The sequence below is a fragment of the Mytilus trossulus genome, chromosome 7, assembly GCF_036588685.1.
Source record: "Mytilus trossulus isolate FHL-02 chromosome 7, PNRI_Mtr1.1.1.hap1, whole genome shotgun sequence".
In the NCBI taxonomy this organism is placed as follows: Eukaryota; Metazoa; Mollusca; class Bivalvia; order Mytilida; family Mytilidae; genus Mytilus; species Mytilus trossulus.
Window position 1 is genome coordinate 84,278,855 of NC_086379.1, and position 20,232 is coordinate 84,299,086.

Here is a 20,232-nt window from a genome sequence, read left to right on the forward strand (position 1 = left end):
TGTAAATTCTTCAACGGAATACAGAATGATATTCAAATCGAAGTTCGAGTGATATATTGACGCTACTTCAGATAAGGTCTGAGAAAAATAATTTTATATATCTTCTCATGTTTAATTCCTGTCGTTTCTCTTGTTAAAACGTGACTGGAATTAGGAGTGTAAGATACGATAGGATGAAGTTGGGTCTGGAGAAAAAAATGATACTTCAGACATATTGAGTACAAAATTTTGATAATAGTATCAATTGTACATATCTTTATATATCATTTATAACTTTTGATAATGTTTATGAGATAGTTTTCGACACATTTCCTTTTGCATGTATACATTAAATTCGATTAAAATGAGAAATGAAAATTAAATTATAATAAATATATGTTTGTTATCATAGTTCATTTTTGTAATTACAGGTGTCTAATCAAAATTGCCATGATATGAAAATTCAAATTTACTGAAAATTATAATACAATATCATGAGATCAGTTAAATTGTGACATATTAGACTCATAATGGTAGTTATCACCTCACTCGTAATGCAAATAAAATTATATGAATTATTTGTTGTTGTTGCATTTCAAAACAATTTGAAAGTTAATACATCTAACTTGTTTTCTGTCCAATTTGTATTTTAAATGGCTTCATGAAAATGATCTATCGTAAAGTTCGAGTGACAATCAATACAGAAATAAGCCTGAAGTAGATCAGCAAAATTGCATCAAATTGATTTCGCCACAAACTTACATGTAATTATCACTATAGAAACATTTCTGTGGACGCCATCTCTGTAAATTGGCAAATTATTAAGTCACATTAGAGGTACTAACTTTAAGATGTTCTAATTTCATTAGCTATTAAGAATAGCCATATGTTATTGGGGTTAAACCAGACAAGTGTGAGTTTCATACTAAGTGCTTCTTTTTCTGACTGTATTATATAAAATAGAGGAAAATCAGTAAAAATGAGCAGAAATTTCTCGCTCTTAAGATTTTGCAAGAAGTTTATTCACCCGAGTAAAGTCATGAGAAAAATATCTTCACGTCTCTCTTCAATGTGGGTTGATATAACTCTCTCTTATGGTTTTTAACTGATATCATTGTATTTTCAAAAATGGTCGTCACGTTATTGTCTATATTCTGTCAATTTAAAGTCTATGACTTCTTACTTGACCTATTCAAACATGGAGATTAACCTGTGTGTAAATAGTTAGTGTGTTCCCATGATCGTGATTACCTTGGTTCTTAATACTATATTCATATTTGAAATGATGCTTTCTTTATGGTATGTTACTGACATATTTTTATCAAATCAAAAAGCTCTATTTCAGGTGAGTATTTTAAATAGAATGGGCTCTTGTGAGCTTTTATGATAGACAGAAGAAAAGTTTTGATGGGGTTCACAGAAAAGGGAAAAGTGATTCAGGTCTGTAGAAAAATCGACTCAACAAACTACAAAAATCGACCGAAATAATAAAAATAAAAAAGAGATCGAGAGAATGCAAAGAGAATAATAGGCCAAACATTTTAAGATTAGCAGAAAATGAACAAATAAATAATACAAAAAAAGAAATAATACCCGTCAAGTTCCTCATAAATATATGTATATACACAAGACTTTCAATATAAATCCAACTATCATTTAAGATCCGTAAATAAGAATGTATGCTTTAAATAACTGACAACGAAAGTACAATGTGTCCAATTCGGGAATCCTTTCAAAGTTTTAAAGAGAAAATCATGAAATATGTTTTGTAATCATGTAATATGTCATACGATTAGCAGAAGCAAAAAGCCATAGATGTGTTCCGATCGTCTTTGATATTGGAGACAAAAGAGCTTCCGATAACGAATGTTCATATAATCTCAAGTTCTTCTTGTACTCGGATCAATGCCAGGATGTTTTGTCGACAATTGTCCTGCTTATTCCGGATGAGGTGCCATAAAGGGGATCATAGAGAATCGGTCAACTAAGAGACTGAAGATATCAAAGGGGTAATCAAAATCTTTTAGTCAAAAAAACCAAACAGTACCCTGTGAAAAACGAAATACGACGAAAAGAAAACGGGGTTTCCATTTTGTTATGTGTGATCCTTAAATACGCAGCATAGTTTGGTCAGAATTTGGACGATATATATTCAGTTCTTATTTTACAGCAAGCAAAAAGTCTAAATACTGAATGTCATATTGGAAAATACCTGAAATTTAAACTAAATCTTTTATAAGATTAAACGTTTTCAGTTTCAAACTTTACAAATAATGTAAACGTCAACATGGCCGTTTAAGACTTAAATGCGTTTATAAGTAAACTCTCTCTGTACGCTGAGAAACCTTGAATCATATCGTGGTGTGATTTGCAGTTGGCCTGGCGCAAGAATAAATTTCTATCCAATAACTTTCATCCTAATTTTCTAGTTGCAAATCGAACGCCCTTAGTTCTCGACGACCCCTATTCCAGATCTTACCTTACCTATTGTATTTCTTGTTTATTTGCTCTCGTCCTTTTAACATGCATGACATATTTTTAATTTGGCAGCATAATATATTTTGTTAAAACATTAGTGTAAACGAAATATATTGAACTTGCATCATCTTAAAGCATTGATATGCTATTTGGTTTCCTATTCAATTTGACATTTTCTTGGTGAAGGCTTGCTGCTAACATGAATGCCAGTGCTACTGAAACAATAGTTCTCATTCGTAATAATCAATTTATCACTATTCAAAGTTCTATATAGGACGGAGATAGTCAGTTAAACCATTGTTTAGATTGTTCCTGATTCTTTCACAACTAAACCAAATTTTATCTGAAACGGTTATATTGATCTGAAAAGCTTTTAAATAAAGGTAGCAGTAGTATACCGCTGTTCAAAAGTTATAAATCGATAGAGAGGAAACAAATTCGGGTTACAAACTAAAACCGAGGAAAATGTCAACTATAAGAGGAAAACAACGAAACAACTGAACGCTGAGGTGCAACAAAAATCAAAGGACAATGCAATATACATAGGACATTTTCAGAGAAAATGATAGGTTGATTCTGGTTTTATGTACTGAAAAGACTGAACAATACAGTATTACGTTACTTTCAGTTTTTGTTAAATTTTAAGATGTGTCAATGATGGTAAATTCAGTTCTGTTCAGATATTTTGTTTTAGCTTTGCTTGCAGTCAATTACGATTTTTTTCAGTTAATGTTCAGTCTGTTCAATACATGAAAGACTTGATCGCATGAACACCACACTGAATTGTCGGAAATACTATTAAAAAAAGTCAAATAACAAAAAATACCGATTTCAAGGGAAAATTCTAGGCAAATGGCAAAATGAAAAGTTCAAACTCAGCAAACGAATGAATAGCAACTGTCATAGTTCTGACTTGGAACAGGCATTTTCTTATGTAGAAAATGGTGGTAAAAGCTAGCTAAATCCCTCAACTGAACAATACTGAATTGCTGGCAGCGAACTGTCTTATCAGAACGGAACTTTCTTCAATTGATAAGTTTTAACATGACGTTTTTTAAAGATCAAATAGACCGTTTTAGACTCAAATTCCTTGCTAGTACTTGTTTCATCTATTCGTGTCGATGTTTTCGTCTGTGTTTTAGTATTGATTTTGAGTATAATTTTAACCGTCACAATACTCGTCAAAATCTATAAACAAATAACTGTAAAATGAGGTAACGATATCAAGGGATCAATCAAAAACCCAGATGTGCTATATAAACATTGGAAAACAACAAATTATTATGCTGTTGCTGTCATCTTTTAGAAAATTAAAATATTTGGCAGTAGTATTATAATAACAGACAACAAAATATGATAAGGTTTAAATAAAATATGTTTGAATGTAATGAACAACGTGTTAAACACGGTATATTGGAAATCAAAACGTATCTCTTAAATAGAAGTCTTAGTTGAACTTCATTGTGTTGTAGAATGTTACTTATTGATATCGGTTTTTATCAACCAGGAAAGTACTGGAAAATGTCTGGTGTCAGATAAAAGAGGTATACTTTCTGATTATGGAATATAGAAATAGGAAAATATCGTACTACTGCCAGTGAGACCACGCCCCACTAGACACCAAATGACATAGATGACATAAATGACATTAAGCCGTATTTGGCACAACTTTTTGGAATTTTGGATCATCAATGCTCTACAGCTTTGTACAAGTTTGGCTTTATAAATATTTTGGTATGAGCGTCACTGATGAGTCTTATGAAGACGAAACGCGCGTATGGCGTACTAAATTACAATCCTAGTACCTTTGATAACTATAGAAGGTAACAACTAGACATGTTGGTCGAAAAACGGTCTTCAACATATGGATAAAACCCACACCACAAAGTTAACAATGAAAGGCTCCGAAATGACACATATGAAAAAATTCAATCACGAAAACTAACGTTCTGATTTAGGTACAAAGCGATAACCGAAAATCAATTGTGATTAACAAAAACAAACATCAAAGAACGGTATAAAACAAGTGGAAGCATTTGAACACGACATCCACTTAAATGGTATTATTTCTTAAAACTTTGTAAGTTTTATACCCAATCATACTTTTTGTGAGTTAAAATATCAAATGTATAGCAAAATTTCAAATGTAATATAGTGTTTTCTTTTCTTGTTGTTAACGTGTTCTACTTACATTCATTGATGCGACAAATTTCACCTACTTAGCTAAATAATACAGTTAATTAACAAACTACTACTACAATTAAATATTAATAAGATTATAATTGTCACTGTTATTAATATAAGTTCGATACCGGGTAAGTCATACAAATCTAATCTTGAATTTCATCCAATTTTTTTTCTTAATTTTCGGAACAAGTTTGAAAAATTTAAATATGACGTCACTTTGAGCGTTGCATTGACTATGACTAACAGGGCTGTGATTTTGTTGTGTACTCGTTTTATTCTATAGCTAGTCATCAATTCAGTTTAATCATGTATATCTATTATATAGTAATTTTGTGTCATATTCTTGATAATAATGATGTTTTTGTCCCAGGCGGATAACACAGGCCTCACAACTTTTTGAAACTTTTGGTCATCGTCGATCTTCAACTTTGTAGTTGTTATTGCTTTCAAACTTTTGACATCCGAGCATAGTTTGGTGTTGACGTAGTGTAAGTCTGGCGTATAAAATTAGTTTTTAACCTGTTACCTTTGATTGCTATTATTCGTGTGTTTCCCTGTCCAATATTTTCTCCCATTTATCTGTTTATTTATTGTAACCCTGTCGTTTTATGTTGTTATTTAAATGTCAGAACTAACACTGTCATTAAAGCGGGAGGTTTGACTTGCCACAAAACCAGGTTCAACGAACCATTTTTTTTTCATAAAATGCCCTGTACCCAGTCAAATAAAATGACCATTGTTACATTATAGTTCGTTTCTGTGTGGGTTACACTTCGGTGTTGTGTCTCTAATGTGTCGTAGTTCTCTTATATTTGATATGTTTCCCTCAGTTTTAGTTTGTAACCCGGATTTGTGTTTTTCTTTATCGATTTATGAATTTTGAACAGCGGTATACAACTGTTGCCTTTTTTCATAAAGTCGATACTTTACGTTCGGTTGTTGATATTGTTTTTGTTGCTCATTCTTGGGTGTTCTATGTAGTGTTTTATGGGTGTGTTCGTATGTTAAACGTTTTTCATTCAAACGGTATACTAGTACTACTGCTGTGGATTAATTTATTTTCGGAGGTATCAATTTTCGTGGATTGAGAAAGACTGCCTTTTCGTGGATATTTGATTTCATGGTTTTGCCAATCTCTGCATACAAAGCCTTTAGAATTTTTTTTAATTCGCTTAACATTGGAATTCGTGGTTCAATAATGTGGTAATTTTTACAAATTTCCTGTATACAAAACTTTGAACTTTTTGAAAAACTAAAGATTTTCTTATCCCAGACATAGATTACCTCAGCCGTATTTGGCACAACTTTTTGGAATTTTGGATCCTCAATGCTCTTCAACTTTGTACTTGTTTGGGTTGATATATATTTTTGATTTGAGCGTCACTGTTGAGTCTTATGTAGACAAAACGTGCGTCTGGTGTCATAAATTATAATCCTGGTACCTTTGAAACTATTTACACCACTGGGTCGATGCCACTGCTGGTGGACGTTTCGTCCCTGAGGGTATCACCAGCCCAGTAGTCAACACTTCGGTGTTGACATGAATATCATTAATGTAGTCATTTTTACAAATTTCCTGTATACAAAACTTTGAACTTTTAAAAAAAACTAAGGATTTTCTTATCCCAGACATAGATGACCTTAGCCGCATTTGGAACAACTTTTTGGAATTTTAGATCCTCAATGGTCTTCAATTTTGTACTTTTTTGGGTTAATAAATATTTTTGATTTGAGCGTCACTAATGAGTCTTATGCAGACAAAACGCGCGTCTGACGTACTAAATTATAATCCTGGTACCTTTGACAACTATCAACTGTACCCACAAAAAATTGGTATGCAACGAATTAATAATGGATCCACTGTATTGCCTTTATTTGTTATGGCCATTTGTCAGTTTGCCTTCGATTTAAGAAGTTTGAATGCAAGTGGTACATTCCAACTCTTTTACTGTTCATTCATCTAAATGTATATGTTTTCTTGCTTGAGAACTTTTTTGTCACTTTTCTAATAAAAATCGTTGATTACTAAAGGCAACAGTAGTATACCGATGTTCATTTGAACTTTTTTTGGTGGTTGTCTCATTGCCAATGATTGGTATTATAAAACTGAAACAATTTTTTCTAAAAGACAAAACAAAAAAAGAAAAATCACAAAAATTCTGAATCGGAAGAAAATTTAAAACGGAAAGGAGTCTCATTGGCACTCACACCACATCTTCCTATATCTATAAATATACCATTTTGTTTAATACAGTAATATCTTGTTTTTTTCTGTTTAGCAAAGCAACATGAACTATATGTATATAATCTAAGTCAACTGTTTGATTTAATTGTCTGCCATTCAATTCACCAAACGAAGCAATCGAGAAGGATAATTAAGTAAATAAACTCACTTTGCATATTTTATGTTCGTATGAACGATTGGTCTTTTCGGTCAATTTGTTCTTGTTGATTTTGACGTTGTGGCCGATGTGTTGATTTTGTAATCTAATTCTGTATTATTTGGTTTGCATGCATTATATTTGTCACTTTAATTTACGGCAATTCTATCTGAAGCGCCTAGTAATGGGATGAAATCACACAGTAACCATTTGAACACTTCATTTTAACAGAGATATGTATTGAATCTTTCTTTCATATTAAATGGACACGACAGTATCACCATCTCTTTCGAGGTTGTCAATGGTTATCCATTTTTATATTTATTTCAAGCATAATAAAGCTGACTTTACGGTATGTGTTTTTCTCATTGATCATTTATGTAAAAAGTATAGGAACAACTCAAACGTGAAAATAAACAGTTTGGTTTACGGTAAAGCAACTAGCGAAAGGCAAACAGAAAACCGACGATTAACTACTGACTTACAGTTGCCTGGCTTCGTACATGAACATACTGAATATAGCGTGGTTAAACATAGGTTTGTGCGTTTAGTACTATCATCATATAATTTATCCTGAATCAAAATTACTAGATCTGTTTGAAATGGATCGACACATTACACAGATAAATGTTAGTTCATTTCCTCTCGTTAAATTGAATCAGGCATACCTTTATTTGAATATTAATCAAAATACGTTAGAAATGCCCTTTATCTACGTCGTTTCTTCTCGTCAATGTGATTATACAAATCTTTGTTTAAGATTCACCTATATCAATATTTGACAGTATAGATACTTTAGAGGGCAGGCTTTCCTAAACAAGAAGGTGTAAAACCGAAATACCAGTTGGGGTTTTCAACCACAATATTTACTCAATTCTTATCTTTACTATCTTGTCTAATGCGAATATTTGTTCAAAACGATTTGTCTGTGCATGCTATTTATCAATAAAGGGAGACCTGATGTGGTACTAAAATAATACTTCTAAATGCTCAAGCATCAAATAATATATTATATATACAGTAGATCCCGCAAAAGTAATTCTTCATATGTTTATTCTCTACATCGAACAAAATGACAAACACTAGCTCTAGGAAGTTGTCATCCCTTTCTTTTCATTTAATATTGCACGATTCTTATAAATATATAAGTTTAAACAGGCTCTTACCTACACCCTTAAACCAGACAGTACAATAGATATAGTGCAAGTTCATTTCGTTGGCCGTACGTTTGCCTTGAATTGTTTTCATCCACTTTATTTGACCTTTGATTGATAGTTGTCTAATTGTGTCATATCACATTTCTATAATTAGTATAAATGCAACAGTAGTATACAGCTGTTTGACATTCATAAATCGATTGAGAAAAAACAAATCCGGGTAACAAACTATAACTGAGGGAAACACATCAAATATAAGAGAAGACCTACGACACAACAGAAACACAACATTAAAATGCATGTAACACACACAGAAACTATAATATAACAATGGCCATTTACCTGACTTGGTATAGGACATTTGAAGAAAATATTTTCGAGTTGACACTGGTTTTGTGGCTAGCCAAACCTCCCGCTTTAATGGCGATGTTAAACATAACATTAAAATGAGAACATCACATGACAGGACTACAACGCAAATAAATGGGAAAACTTATAGGACAGAAAAAACACACGAATTATAGCTAACAAAACGTACCAGGTTTAAAATTTAATACGCCAGACACAAGTTTCGTCCAAACAAGACTAACCAGTGACGCTCAGATGAAAAAAGTTTGAAAGCCAAAACAAGTACAAAGTTGAAGAGCAGTGAGGACGAAAAGTTCCAAAAAAGTTGTACTGGTTAAATACTGGATTATGGAAATAAATATTTTTAAAATTTTGCTTTGCATACCAAAAACATTTAACCACAATTTGAGACTATATGGTGACGGTGCCGAGAGAGCCAAGAGCTTTAAACTAGTATGGATTGTTTTTCTGAAGTTTTCGTTTAAAGATCTTTTTATTTCACTGATAAGTCTGATCCTGGTTTTAGTTAGGGCTTAATATGTAGATCCTTGGTAGCCTTAATGTACTTTTTCTAGTGTTGTCAAATCGTACACTTTTGTCTAACCGGTTACTCGGATAATCGTTCGACCGATTAACCGGTTAACCGGTAATTTAAGTTGGTGTTTGAAAGCCTTATCAATAGAACCCTACACATAGATATACGATGTGGCATGGGTGTCAATTTGACAACCTTTCATCTATAAGTCATAAATGAGCTTTTAGTATTGAAGATTTTCCTTTAGCATTATAAGCCTTGTCTGTGAGGTTTCTTGGCGAAGTTTGACTTAATAATCAAATACACCGTATCAACTGTTACAGTAGCGTGTGTACCAACTTCAGATTAAAAAATCAAAAAAAAAATCTTAATCTCGTAGAATTGAATATATCATATGTCTGAAACCGAATATTCTTTCCTTTTCTCTCGTTGTCTCCGAAAATAATGGGGTGTGTACCTATATGTTGTAAAACATTTGGTTAATAAAGAATTGTTTCAACTTGAAATGATTAATTATAAAAAAAGAAGATGTGGTATGATTGCCAATGAGACAATTCTTCACAAGAGACCAAAATGACACAGAAATTAACAACTATAGGTCATTGTACATGCTGTACGACCCGTTTCTTCACTCTGTTTTGTTTTTGTTTAAGCATGTAACTCGTACTTTCACGTATACATTGAGTACATTCACATTGGGTTGCATTTCACAATTTTGGAATTTAAAGTAAGACTAACCCTTGCACTACGGAGGTTGCACATTTAAATGTAGGTTTACACAATATTAGATCGAAAACGAAATAATAAAGTAATTAGTAAAATTAAATCTCATTACTGATTTAAAGTTACTGTTAAAACAACATGTTTACTAATTATGCTTCTTAAAGATCTTGCCCCGAACTCTAATTAATTTTATGTTTTTAGGATTAACAATAGCATTCAATATACTGTACAATTGATCTGTCAAACTAATTACCACAAAGACAATTTTTAAATGAAATATAACTATTTAATGATTTGATTTTTAACACCAATTTAGTTAAAATCTATCGTAATTGAAAAAAAGACCGGTTAACCGGTTAGCGTTTTTAGTATTCGGTATTCGGTCGTTCGACCGATTAACCGGTTAACCGGTTAACCGTTGACAACACTAATTTTTTCACAATTTTTCTAATTTTCCAAAAACAGGGGGAGTTCAAACATAAAGACACTTAATTAATGATAAAGAACATTATTATACGCTTTAAACATCTTGTGTTTCTATATATACATGGGTTATTGGGTTATCATGTGGGATACAGTAGTTTACTAACAAAGAAAAAACGAGTTTACACACCTAAATATTTTCTGTAAATGTTTCACTTATCTCTGGTTTGATCAGTTCCTATAAACTGTGGTCAGTTAGTTCCTATAAACTTTGGTCAGTTAGTGTATATAAAATGTGGTCGCCTAGTTCACAAACAATATATTTCCTATATTTCAATTTAGCGAGGAAAGAGTTGTATCTTTATGGCCATCATCAGGATAGAACGTTTAAAAGCCAGTCATAAAATTATCATTTCTATTTTACTATGGGATTGAAGTAAATTGCCTTTAGTTTTTATAGATTTGTTACAATCCATTAATTATAGATGTTCTGATAATAAGTGTGGACACATATGAATGTCTTACTTACATAATTTATGTAAGACTGCTGATACTTATATTGAATTAGTCGTATTAGATTTTAATGAGATAAGAGGGACGAAAGAGACCAAAGGGACAGTCAAACTCATAAATCTAAAATAAACCGACAACACCATGGATAAAAATGAAAAAGATAAACAGACAAAATATTGTACACATGACACAACATAGAAAACTGAAGAATAAACAATACGAACCCCACCAAAAACTAGGGGTGATCTCAGGTGCTCCGGAAGGGTAATTATGAATTGTAGCAAAATCAATTAAGAAAAAGAGTTGAGTTATAAAGGAAACTATAAACTGTCTTATTCACGAGGTCACATAATTTTGCAGCTGCTACCTAAGTCTTAGCTTTTGACTTGGTCCATACAACAAGACAAAGGTAAGGTCAACCTTGTCGGACAGATTATCTTAACCTCCCAAGCATACACAGAATACATTTGGCCTATTGTAAGTACAGGGGACTATTCCAGTATGTCCAAGGCATTGATAAGAGTTCCTGTGAACAGATTACCATCACAATACAATCTAATTAAAATTAAATCTCTGCACTTGCTCAACGTTGTTTATAGGAAGTGCAGAGCTTTAATTTTAATAAGATTGATCACAATATGTCCAAGTTCTAAAATCTTTACATAATTTATACAATTGGGATTAGAAGATATTTTCTAAAATCAAGACTTTTCAGTCAATGAAATATCAATGTTCAGCTATGGACTATATGTATATTTAATATATATAATTTTTATTGTAAGTATCCTTTCAGTAAAACAACTTTGTTATACTTATATAACTGACACATGCATGTTCAATTCCAAGTTACATTTGTTATTTTTTAATTGTTTTAATATGATTCTTATCACAGATAATATATAATAAATATTTCCCTATGCCCTATAAGTTCATGGATGATCAAGTTGGCATATTTATTTGTCCTTCGTCCTCCGTAACTATTGGAAACAAATGTATAACCAATAGAACAGCATGTCAAATTAACAATATAACACTATCAGTGCATGGGTATCAATAATGTATAATACACAAAATGATTCCACATAAAAGTTTTGTTTCAAATGCATAAATTAATACAAAGTAAACTTTTGTCATAAAATCCCCCAATCTATAAATAGAATCAACTTGTTGTTCCTTCATTATCTGATGAGTCGGCATTGTCTGTTAACATTCCAAACTTTTTCAACACTTTATGTTGTCTTGTTGTCCTGAGTGTTTTTAAATCACCAGCATATTGTTGTTCCCTGACTAACTGTTTCTTCTGCTCCTGGAGATCCAGTTGATGAGCCTTGTAAGCACGGGTTATATTTATTAGATCCAGTAATTCTTTCCTAAGCTGTCTATTTTCTGTCTTAATTCTATTTGTGTGATCTGTTAAACATTGAATGGCTTCCTGAAATAAGATAAATAGTTCTTATTAACTTTAATTGAGAAGATAACCTTTAAAAGAGCCTGTTATTCTTACCTGGTACTTTTATGTATTACCAGTAAGTTAAATCTGTATATAGCCTTTAAGTGAACTTTCGAAAGATGAAATTTCATTTTTACCATCATTTGATGATAATGTGTCTAGCATGAAAAGACAGAGTTTCTGACCATTACACTAGATCAATCAAAAGAGGTAGTTTCACTTGGAGAGTGATCTATAACTTACAAAGAGGTGGGTTAAGAATGAAAATAAGGTGAAAAAAAATGAACATGTGTCCGACAGGAACTTTGTAAATAAGGCATGTATACAAAACAGGAGGTATGCCCAGGTCTTCTAGCTTCAGAAATATAGAGCTTCATACAAATGGTTTAAGCTGTTGCAACTGCCTGTCTACAATCTTTATGTTTCAGATGCAACTCTTTTCAATAAAGTTTTATCATTTATTTAAAAACATACAACTACAAATAAATAATGTAACTGTTTCTATTATATGAAAGGACTGTAATAAATCAGGGCAGATCCAGCCATTTTAAAAAGGAGGTTCCCAACCCAGGATAAAGGAGGGATTCCAACCATATATCTCCATTCAAATGCATTGATGGTCTAAAAATAAAGGGGATTCCAACCCAAGGACATCCCCTGGATCAGCAGCTGCTTATCTATTTAATATATAGACTCCTTCTTGTACAAACTTAAAGTAATAAAATCAATACAAGATTTATATTTTAATGAATCAGATAAAAAGAGATCGTCTGTGACATTTTAAAATAATTGCAGTTTATTCTATTGTATTCAAACTATTGAATTATTTGTCTAGAACTATACAAGATTAACATCATTTCGGTAAATAATTATGCTACAGACAAAACTTGTAAAGTATGTTAGCCTATAAACTCTAAAATAATAAAGTCATCTATATCTATTTCAGACATCTACTTTTAAAATTCTTACCAGGGGAGATAATCATCTTATGACATACATACTGCAGACTTACAATTATTGATAATAAATAAAGAGCTGATGAATCAATGCCTCCTATGTTTTGTGCTGATAGATAGATATAGGAATAAGAGTTCCCTTAAGTGGATACCAGATTATAGATAATATTTACCCTTTTAAACTTATAATAATGTGCTAAAAGTCAATTAAATTGCAGAGGATAAAAAAATCCTAAAAATTATTCTAGAAGGTTTAAATTGTTATGGCTACCCCAAAATTGCTCCCTCAATCATTTCTTTGTACCTAAAACATCAATTTTGTACTTTGTTTTCTTTCTTGACCGGCAAGATTCATAAATGTTAAAATAGGTGAAGCCTGCAAATCTCCTTTCAATCATTGAAGAACTACGTACATGTTCTGATATTATTTTCTCTGATCTCTGACTATTGCTAAACAATTGTATAAAAAATCTTTCTCAGTACACACACACTAACATTTCTGTTTTATGTCATAAATGTCTTGGAATGAAAGGTTACACATAAAATCACACTATCAAATTATATTTTATGATGCAAGTAAATCATATTTCAATTAAATCAGAAATCCTAAAACTAATAAAGGAAACAGTTGAGAAAATCTTTTAATAATTAATCATAAAGACATTCAAAGGCCAATAACTCTAAATTGTCTCTTTAAAATAGTGGTCTGCCATAAATTGTCTCAGAACTTTTGGTGCGTCATAAGTTGTCTTTGATCATAATTTTACTATTTTTCCCATGAAACTCACTATCTAAGATATTACTCAAACCAAATATTACAGCACAAAGTTACTTTTCATAAACAAGAAGATTAAGAAATAATTGAAAACTGAGATAATATCATTTATGTAATTTTAAAGCAATGTAATAAATAAAGTTTTAATTGATTTCCTAATCCCGATATTTAATTGTGGTGCTTGAAAATGATTTAATTTAGTTCAGCTCAGGTACTTGAACGTCAATAAAAATATATAACCTTTAACAAAATCATATAAACACTGCAATTCAATTACAGACTAATATATAATTATTTAATGTATCATAATGTTAGTCATTTAATGTGGAATCAGAATTCGAAAGTAGGAAGGCTTTTTGATGAAGGGTAAAATACTCAGTAGAAATTATTAAGGTGGGTGCAAAATAAACATGTCAAAACAAAAGACTTAATTCTAACTTTGTACCAATTTGACTAGATTATGATATGTAAAATAAAACTCAGATAATACATGTACCGATATATCATTTGAAATCTATCTAAATTGACTGTTAATAAGGAAATTTAATAAAAATGCTTAAATTTAACAAATTCTAAATATTTATTTTTTTTTCAAATCAGATCTGACACTTCTAAACTAACAATGTGACTTGATAATTGTTTTCACTAACTATTGAATTTAACCAGAAAAGTCGTCTATGACAAAGTCATTATTTGATTGTTGGAGTTTTAACGTTACTTTTAAGCACCGCATTTTGTGGCAGCCAGTTTGTATTGATGGAGGAAGCCAGAGTGCCCAGAAAAAAACACTGACCATCAAAAGAAAAACTGACAATCCTAGTCAATTAAGATGGGAGTAAAGTACACCCGCACAAGTGTGAAGACTAAGTCATTATAAAGATAGACTACTCGACTTCGTTACAAGGGAGCTTGTCTGTATTATGGCAGCTCTGAGTGATTATCATGATGATTAACAATAATGTGTGTTCAAATAAAGGGAGATAATTCATACTATTGTACTTCACATCCAAATGATCCAAATGACAAATTTGATTAGTTTATACAAGGTGGACATTAAACTCTATTAAACAATTCAACAAGAGACAATTTTTTCCAATAACACCTAAATAATGTAAGCAACTGAGGCCTTTAATAATGAGCAAAACCAAAGTTGTATAGCAAGCTACAAAAGACACTGACATGAGAAAATGTAGTACAATTTAGAGAAAAAAAGCGACTACCTGTTTGCACCTGTCCTAAGTCAGAAATCTGATGTACAGTAGTTGTCGTTTGATATAAATTGTGATTTATATAGAGAGTTGTCTCATTGGCACTCATACCACATTTTTCTGTATCTGTATACAAGAAAAGTACAAACCAAAAAATGAAAAAAACAAATATGATAGTCTGACATCCACCAAATAACCACTGATTTACAGGTCCCAGACATGTCACAGGCACATACAGAGTGGTAAGGGTTTAAAGATGAATATGAGGTTACATTTTAATAGCAATGTTTATTGGCATGCAATAAAATTGAGAAAGGAAATGGGGAATGTGTCAAAGAGACAACAACCCGACAATAGAAAAAAACAACAGCAGAAGGTCACCAACAGGTCTTCAATGTAGCGAGAAATTCCCGCACCCGGAGGCGTCCTTCAGCTGGCCCCTAAACAAATATATACTAGTTCAGTGATAATGAACGCCATACTAATTTCCAAATTGTACATGCTGTTTAATTACCTTATTAGCTAATCTCTCCAGTGTATTAATCTTCTCCCTAGAATCTTCCTCGTATTCTTTCTTGTCTTTAAGGAAGGTAGATTTTACTTGTTGTATTGTATCTGAATGTTTGGCTCTCATCTGCATCACTTCAGCTTCAAGGCTTTTTATCTTAGACAACTGTTCATCTTGTAAATCCTTTATTCAATCAAAAGACATGGCATGATTTTTATTGTAGCATAAAAAGACAAATATTACCATAATTGTTTTTAAAAGTAAGGTAATAACACCTGATTCAAAGTGCTTTTATTTTTTTAAATCTTCAACATATAAGGAAATAAAACATATACTATCAATATCAGTAGATAATCAAATAAACAATTCCTTATTTGGAGTTTTTTGTTTTCTATTTGTGTCTATTAGGTTTTGGTGAAGAATGATTGAAAATAACCAGATCATAATTATTTTTAACTGAAACAAATTATTTTATAAAGATTCCAAAAAATCATCAGTAAAGACCTTCCATAATATATAATTTAAAAATATATATGTACTTCCTCTTTGCTCTCACATATATTTTTGAAGTGGATAATAGATTAGTGATTCCTATATAGTTGTCTTTTAAGTACAGACTTGTTTTTATAAATTACAATTCTGCAGTTGTTTTTACAGAAAATTTTCAATTGCTGCTTTTCAACCAGTTGTATATATCTTTAAAGAATGTCTCTGTTGTTTTCTTCTAATGTTCTATCATTACTTGTTACCTTATATTCTTGAAGTTGTGACAGTTCTTCTGTTGTTTTCTTTAAGGTATTTTCTTTCTCCATTAACAGTTTTTGTAGTGCTTCCTTTTTCTCGTTAAATTCTAGTTCCATGAGACTTTTCTCATCTTGTATGTCCTGAATTTCATGTTTGTAATGGTCACTGAGAGTTATAATGGCCGTCTTTCTCATGGTTTCCTTTGTATCCATATAACTCATGTACTCATGCTACAAAATATGACACGACATTAAACAATCATCAATAAATCAATCCAAGAAATATGTAGACACACTTAAGTCTAGTTTATACAACAAAACAAATAATTTTAAGACCTATTTAGTATGAAATTTTGAAAATATTGTGTTGACTGTTATATTCTAAAGTTACCTCATAGAATGCATATTATGTTTATGATGTACATGTACATGTAAATACAAAATATAAATAAACTTAAAAAATTCATTATGACCAAATAGAAATTTCAAAATCAGATGTTGCCATTTTTTCTTCTGTCAATTAAATAGTAGCTACATGCTATAATTGAACACATAACAATAAAACTGACTGTATCAATAACACTGAAATGTTTATTAAACTTTCTCTAGTTGTTTAGTAAAGGCTTATATCCTATATCAGCAAATATAAGGACATCTGACACCTAACTACAGTAACATCTATAATTATTTTCACTTTTAAAAGTTGCATGATTGTACTTGTATACACACTTACGCTTTCCATTTTAACTCTGTTAGCTTCCTGTTGTAACCATTCATGTTCTTTACGTCTGACAGAGAATTAAAGAAATTCAACACACACCATAATGTATAATGGACATTGAAGATTGTATTGAAATGTAAGGATATGATCTTTGATTTTGAAATCCTAACTTATGTTATATGCAATTATTTTATTCAATGGTTGTGATTGGATGACTATCAACGTAAAACTATCAATCTACTTGTCAGTAATTTAGGCTAGGGAAGATGTAATACAATGTATTGAATTTCAGAAAGTGTAACATTTTGCACTTAGAAATCTTCTATTTATATAATTTCAATATTCATCACTGTCAGGAGAAACCCAGAGAATTTGCATAATAGAAGCCTCAATTGATGACAAATTTACGGCAATACTTTACACAACATAATCTTATATTTGTCATCAATGTTATGCCTTTTTTCTATATATATATGGTGTACACCCATTGTGCAGTGTTTAATTTACATGCAGTATATCATTTACTAGTAACAGTAAGAAAAGATACAGTTCTTGTACTCTGGCTCTGTTGGTTTCCAGTTCATTTGTAACTTTTTCCAGTCTGAAATTAAAACAGTTTATATCATCATTCATTATTTATTATACATACATTACATACATACATTAAATCTTTCAAATTAATGTAATGCTTACATTAATTTGTAAGATTTTCTATGATAATATAATTTAATATTACATCACATGTGTAGATAGTATTATACATGATATATAGGTATAGAGATATAGGGGAAGGATTGAGATCTCGTAAACACATTTAACCTCTCTGCATATTTGCGCCTGTCCAAAGTCAGGAGCCTCTGGCCTTTTTTAGTCTTGTATTATTTCTAATTTTAGTTTCTTGTGTACAATTTGGAGTTTAGTAAGGCGCATTATCATTGAACTAGTATATATATTTGTTAAGGGGCCATCTGAAGGACGCCTCCGGGTGCGTGAATTTCTCGCTGCATTGAAGACCTGTTGGTGACCTTCTGCTGTTGTTTTTTTATTTGGTCGGGTTGTAGACTCTGACACATTCCCCACTTCCATTCTCAATTTTATATATTATGTACTGTGTTACAACACTAGATAATAAAGGGCTGCGCTTTAGCGCATGATACGCCCGTTGCTCTTTTAACTTGTCTTTTATGCTTTAAATATGATCAACTAGAAATAGTGTGAGCCCTGTCAAAAATACCCCCCCCCCCCCCAAAAAAAAAAATAATAAATAAAAATGCACAAAAAATTGGCACTATTAAGGTCAATAGATATAAACAATTTATCAAAGTTGCATAAAATCTTGTGAAAGTGTTAGTTACAATGTATTGTCCCAAAATTTGAAAATCCCCCCTTTTTTAGCATAAAAATTCATAACATGGAAATGTAAAATCTGAAATTTATAAAAATTAAAAGGGAGCTTACATCAATAGATATAAACAATTCAACAAAGTTTCATGGACATTGGTGAAAGCCTTTTTGAGTTATTGTCCGAAGTGTTGAAAATCCCCCCTTTTTTATGAATAAAGCTCCATAAATCCAAAACTTAAAATCTGAAATTAAAAAAAAATGAAAGGGAGCTTACGTCAATAGATATAAACAATTCACTTAAGTTTCATGGAAATTGGTGTAAGTGTTTTTGAGTTATTGTCCGAAGTGTGGACGACAGACAGACGGACAACGGTATACCATAATACGGCCCGTCTAAAAGAAGACGGGCGTATAAAAACTGGTACCTTGAAGTTGACTGACTGAATAACACTTGAAATTCTAATATTAGCATGTACAATGTATAAGTGACTTTTAAAGATTGATTAGTCAGCAACCATTTGATTTTCTGGGGGGGGGGGGGGCTATGGGTTTTTTTTTCTGGACAAATTTTTTTCTCGCCTGCAGCGAAAAACAATCTATTTTTTTCGTGACAAGTCAAAAACAATTTTTTCCTTTTAATTTATAGCATTACATATAGTGGCAGCTGAGGGTGAAACAAACAATTTTTTTTTATCAGAATCAAAAACAAATTATTTTTTTCTCCCAAAACTGAAAAACAAACTTTTTTTTTACAAAAAAAAACATGCCCCCCCCCCCCCCCGAAAAATCAAATGGTTGCTGCCTTATAGAAAAATATGAAATTATAAAGGTTTTTATAACTTAAAAATGATATATAAAAAGCAGGCAATCTCATAAAGATTGTTATACATAAAGTGTGTACATCCAACATGGCGACCAAGAATAACGCAAATATACCATGTAACATCATGAACATGGTCACCAATAATTGGATGTACACACTTATTGACACTATATTTAAAACGATCTTTGTAAATTTACCTGCTTGCTGTAAATCATGTTTTTAAGTTTTTAATACACTAATAATATAATATTATTTAATAAACAATGTTTAAAAGTTCCAATATGTGTAAATATTAAGTGTAATTCGATCATTACAAGTATTTTTTCGGATAATAACAGTGTTATTCTCTCATTCCTGTTACCAGTAACCCGATAAAAATTGATGAGAAAAGATTAACATTTTAGATTATTCCGGGAAAAACACCATACAAACTTTTGAGATATTAATGATATTGATTATAGATTCTATATGGTTATGTCGCTACGACTTGTATATTTGTTGGCCATATAAATATTAAATTACTATCTGAACTTTCAACGGTAAATAAAACAAAGTGATTTAGACGCACAAATTCATTAAATTATTGTCAATTTTGAATTCTTAACAATCATTCATGCCAATATTTTGATTTGTTCTATGTGACACTTGACTCACTCCTGTTGTAATATGACTTCTTTCTCCGATGGTTCTGGAGTTCTTGGCTTTTCTAGTCCTTCTCCTGCACCGTCATCTTTGTCTCCTTTACCTCCCTTCTTTCCTTTCTTTCCCTTTCCCTTTTTTCCTTTCTTGGGTGGCATGATTTATATATTTTTTAAACTTTATCAAATGGCGTCACTGGTGACTACGGTAACAAAGAACTAGGTAAAATAACTATTTCGCGTCCGGGTTTTGGTGATTATTATCCTTCATGAATTGTCTTTAAATGGTTTTAAAACATTATAAATCTTTAAAAAAATGCAATAAATTTATTTTAGATTTGG

General features: G+C 31.3%; 1 protein-coding gene across 1 annotated transcript; it reads right to left on the reverse strand.

The window, feature by feature from the left end:
• Positions 1-11,575: 11,575 nt before the first annotated feature.
• Positions 11,576-20,173, reverse strand: LOC134726033 (coiled-coil domain-containing protein 166-like). The gene is made up of 6 exons (XM_063590397.1): positions 19,907-20,173; positions 17,633-17,686; positions 17,098-17,152; positions 16,371-16,595; positions 15,628-15,804; positions 11,576-12,156 (listed from the first exon to the last, which is right to left on the reverse strand). Exons 1-6 carry the CDS (start codon positions 20,047-20,049, stop codon positions 11,884-11,886), a joined length of 927 nt encoding a protein of 308 aa, XP_063446467.1. The 5' UTR covers positions 20,050-20,173; the 3' UTR covers positions 11,576-11,883.
• Positions 20,174-20,232: the final 59 nt, after the last annotated feature.

Excerpts from the sequence above, each read along its gene's own strand:
- LOC134726033 (XM_063590397.1), bottom strand. The coding sequence starts at position 20,049 with ATGCCACCCAAGAAAGGAAAAAAGGGAAAGGGAAAGAAAGGAAAGAAG. Across the intron at positions 17,687-19,906 it reads GAAGTCATATTACAACAGGA|ACTGGAAAAAGTTACAAATG; the intron begins GTGAGTCAAGTG and ends TTTTAATTTCAG. Across the intron at positions 12,157-15,627 it reads TGGAGAGATTAGCTAATAAG|GAAGCCATTCAATGTTTAAC; the intron begins GTAATTAAACAG and ends ATCTTATTTCAG.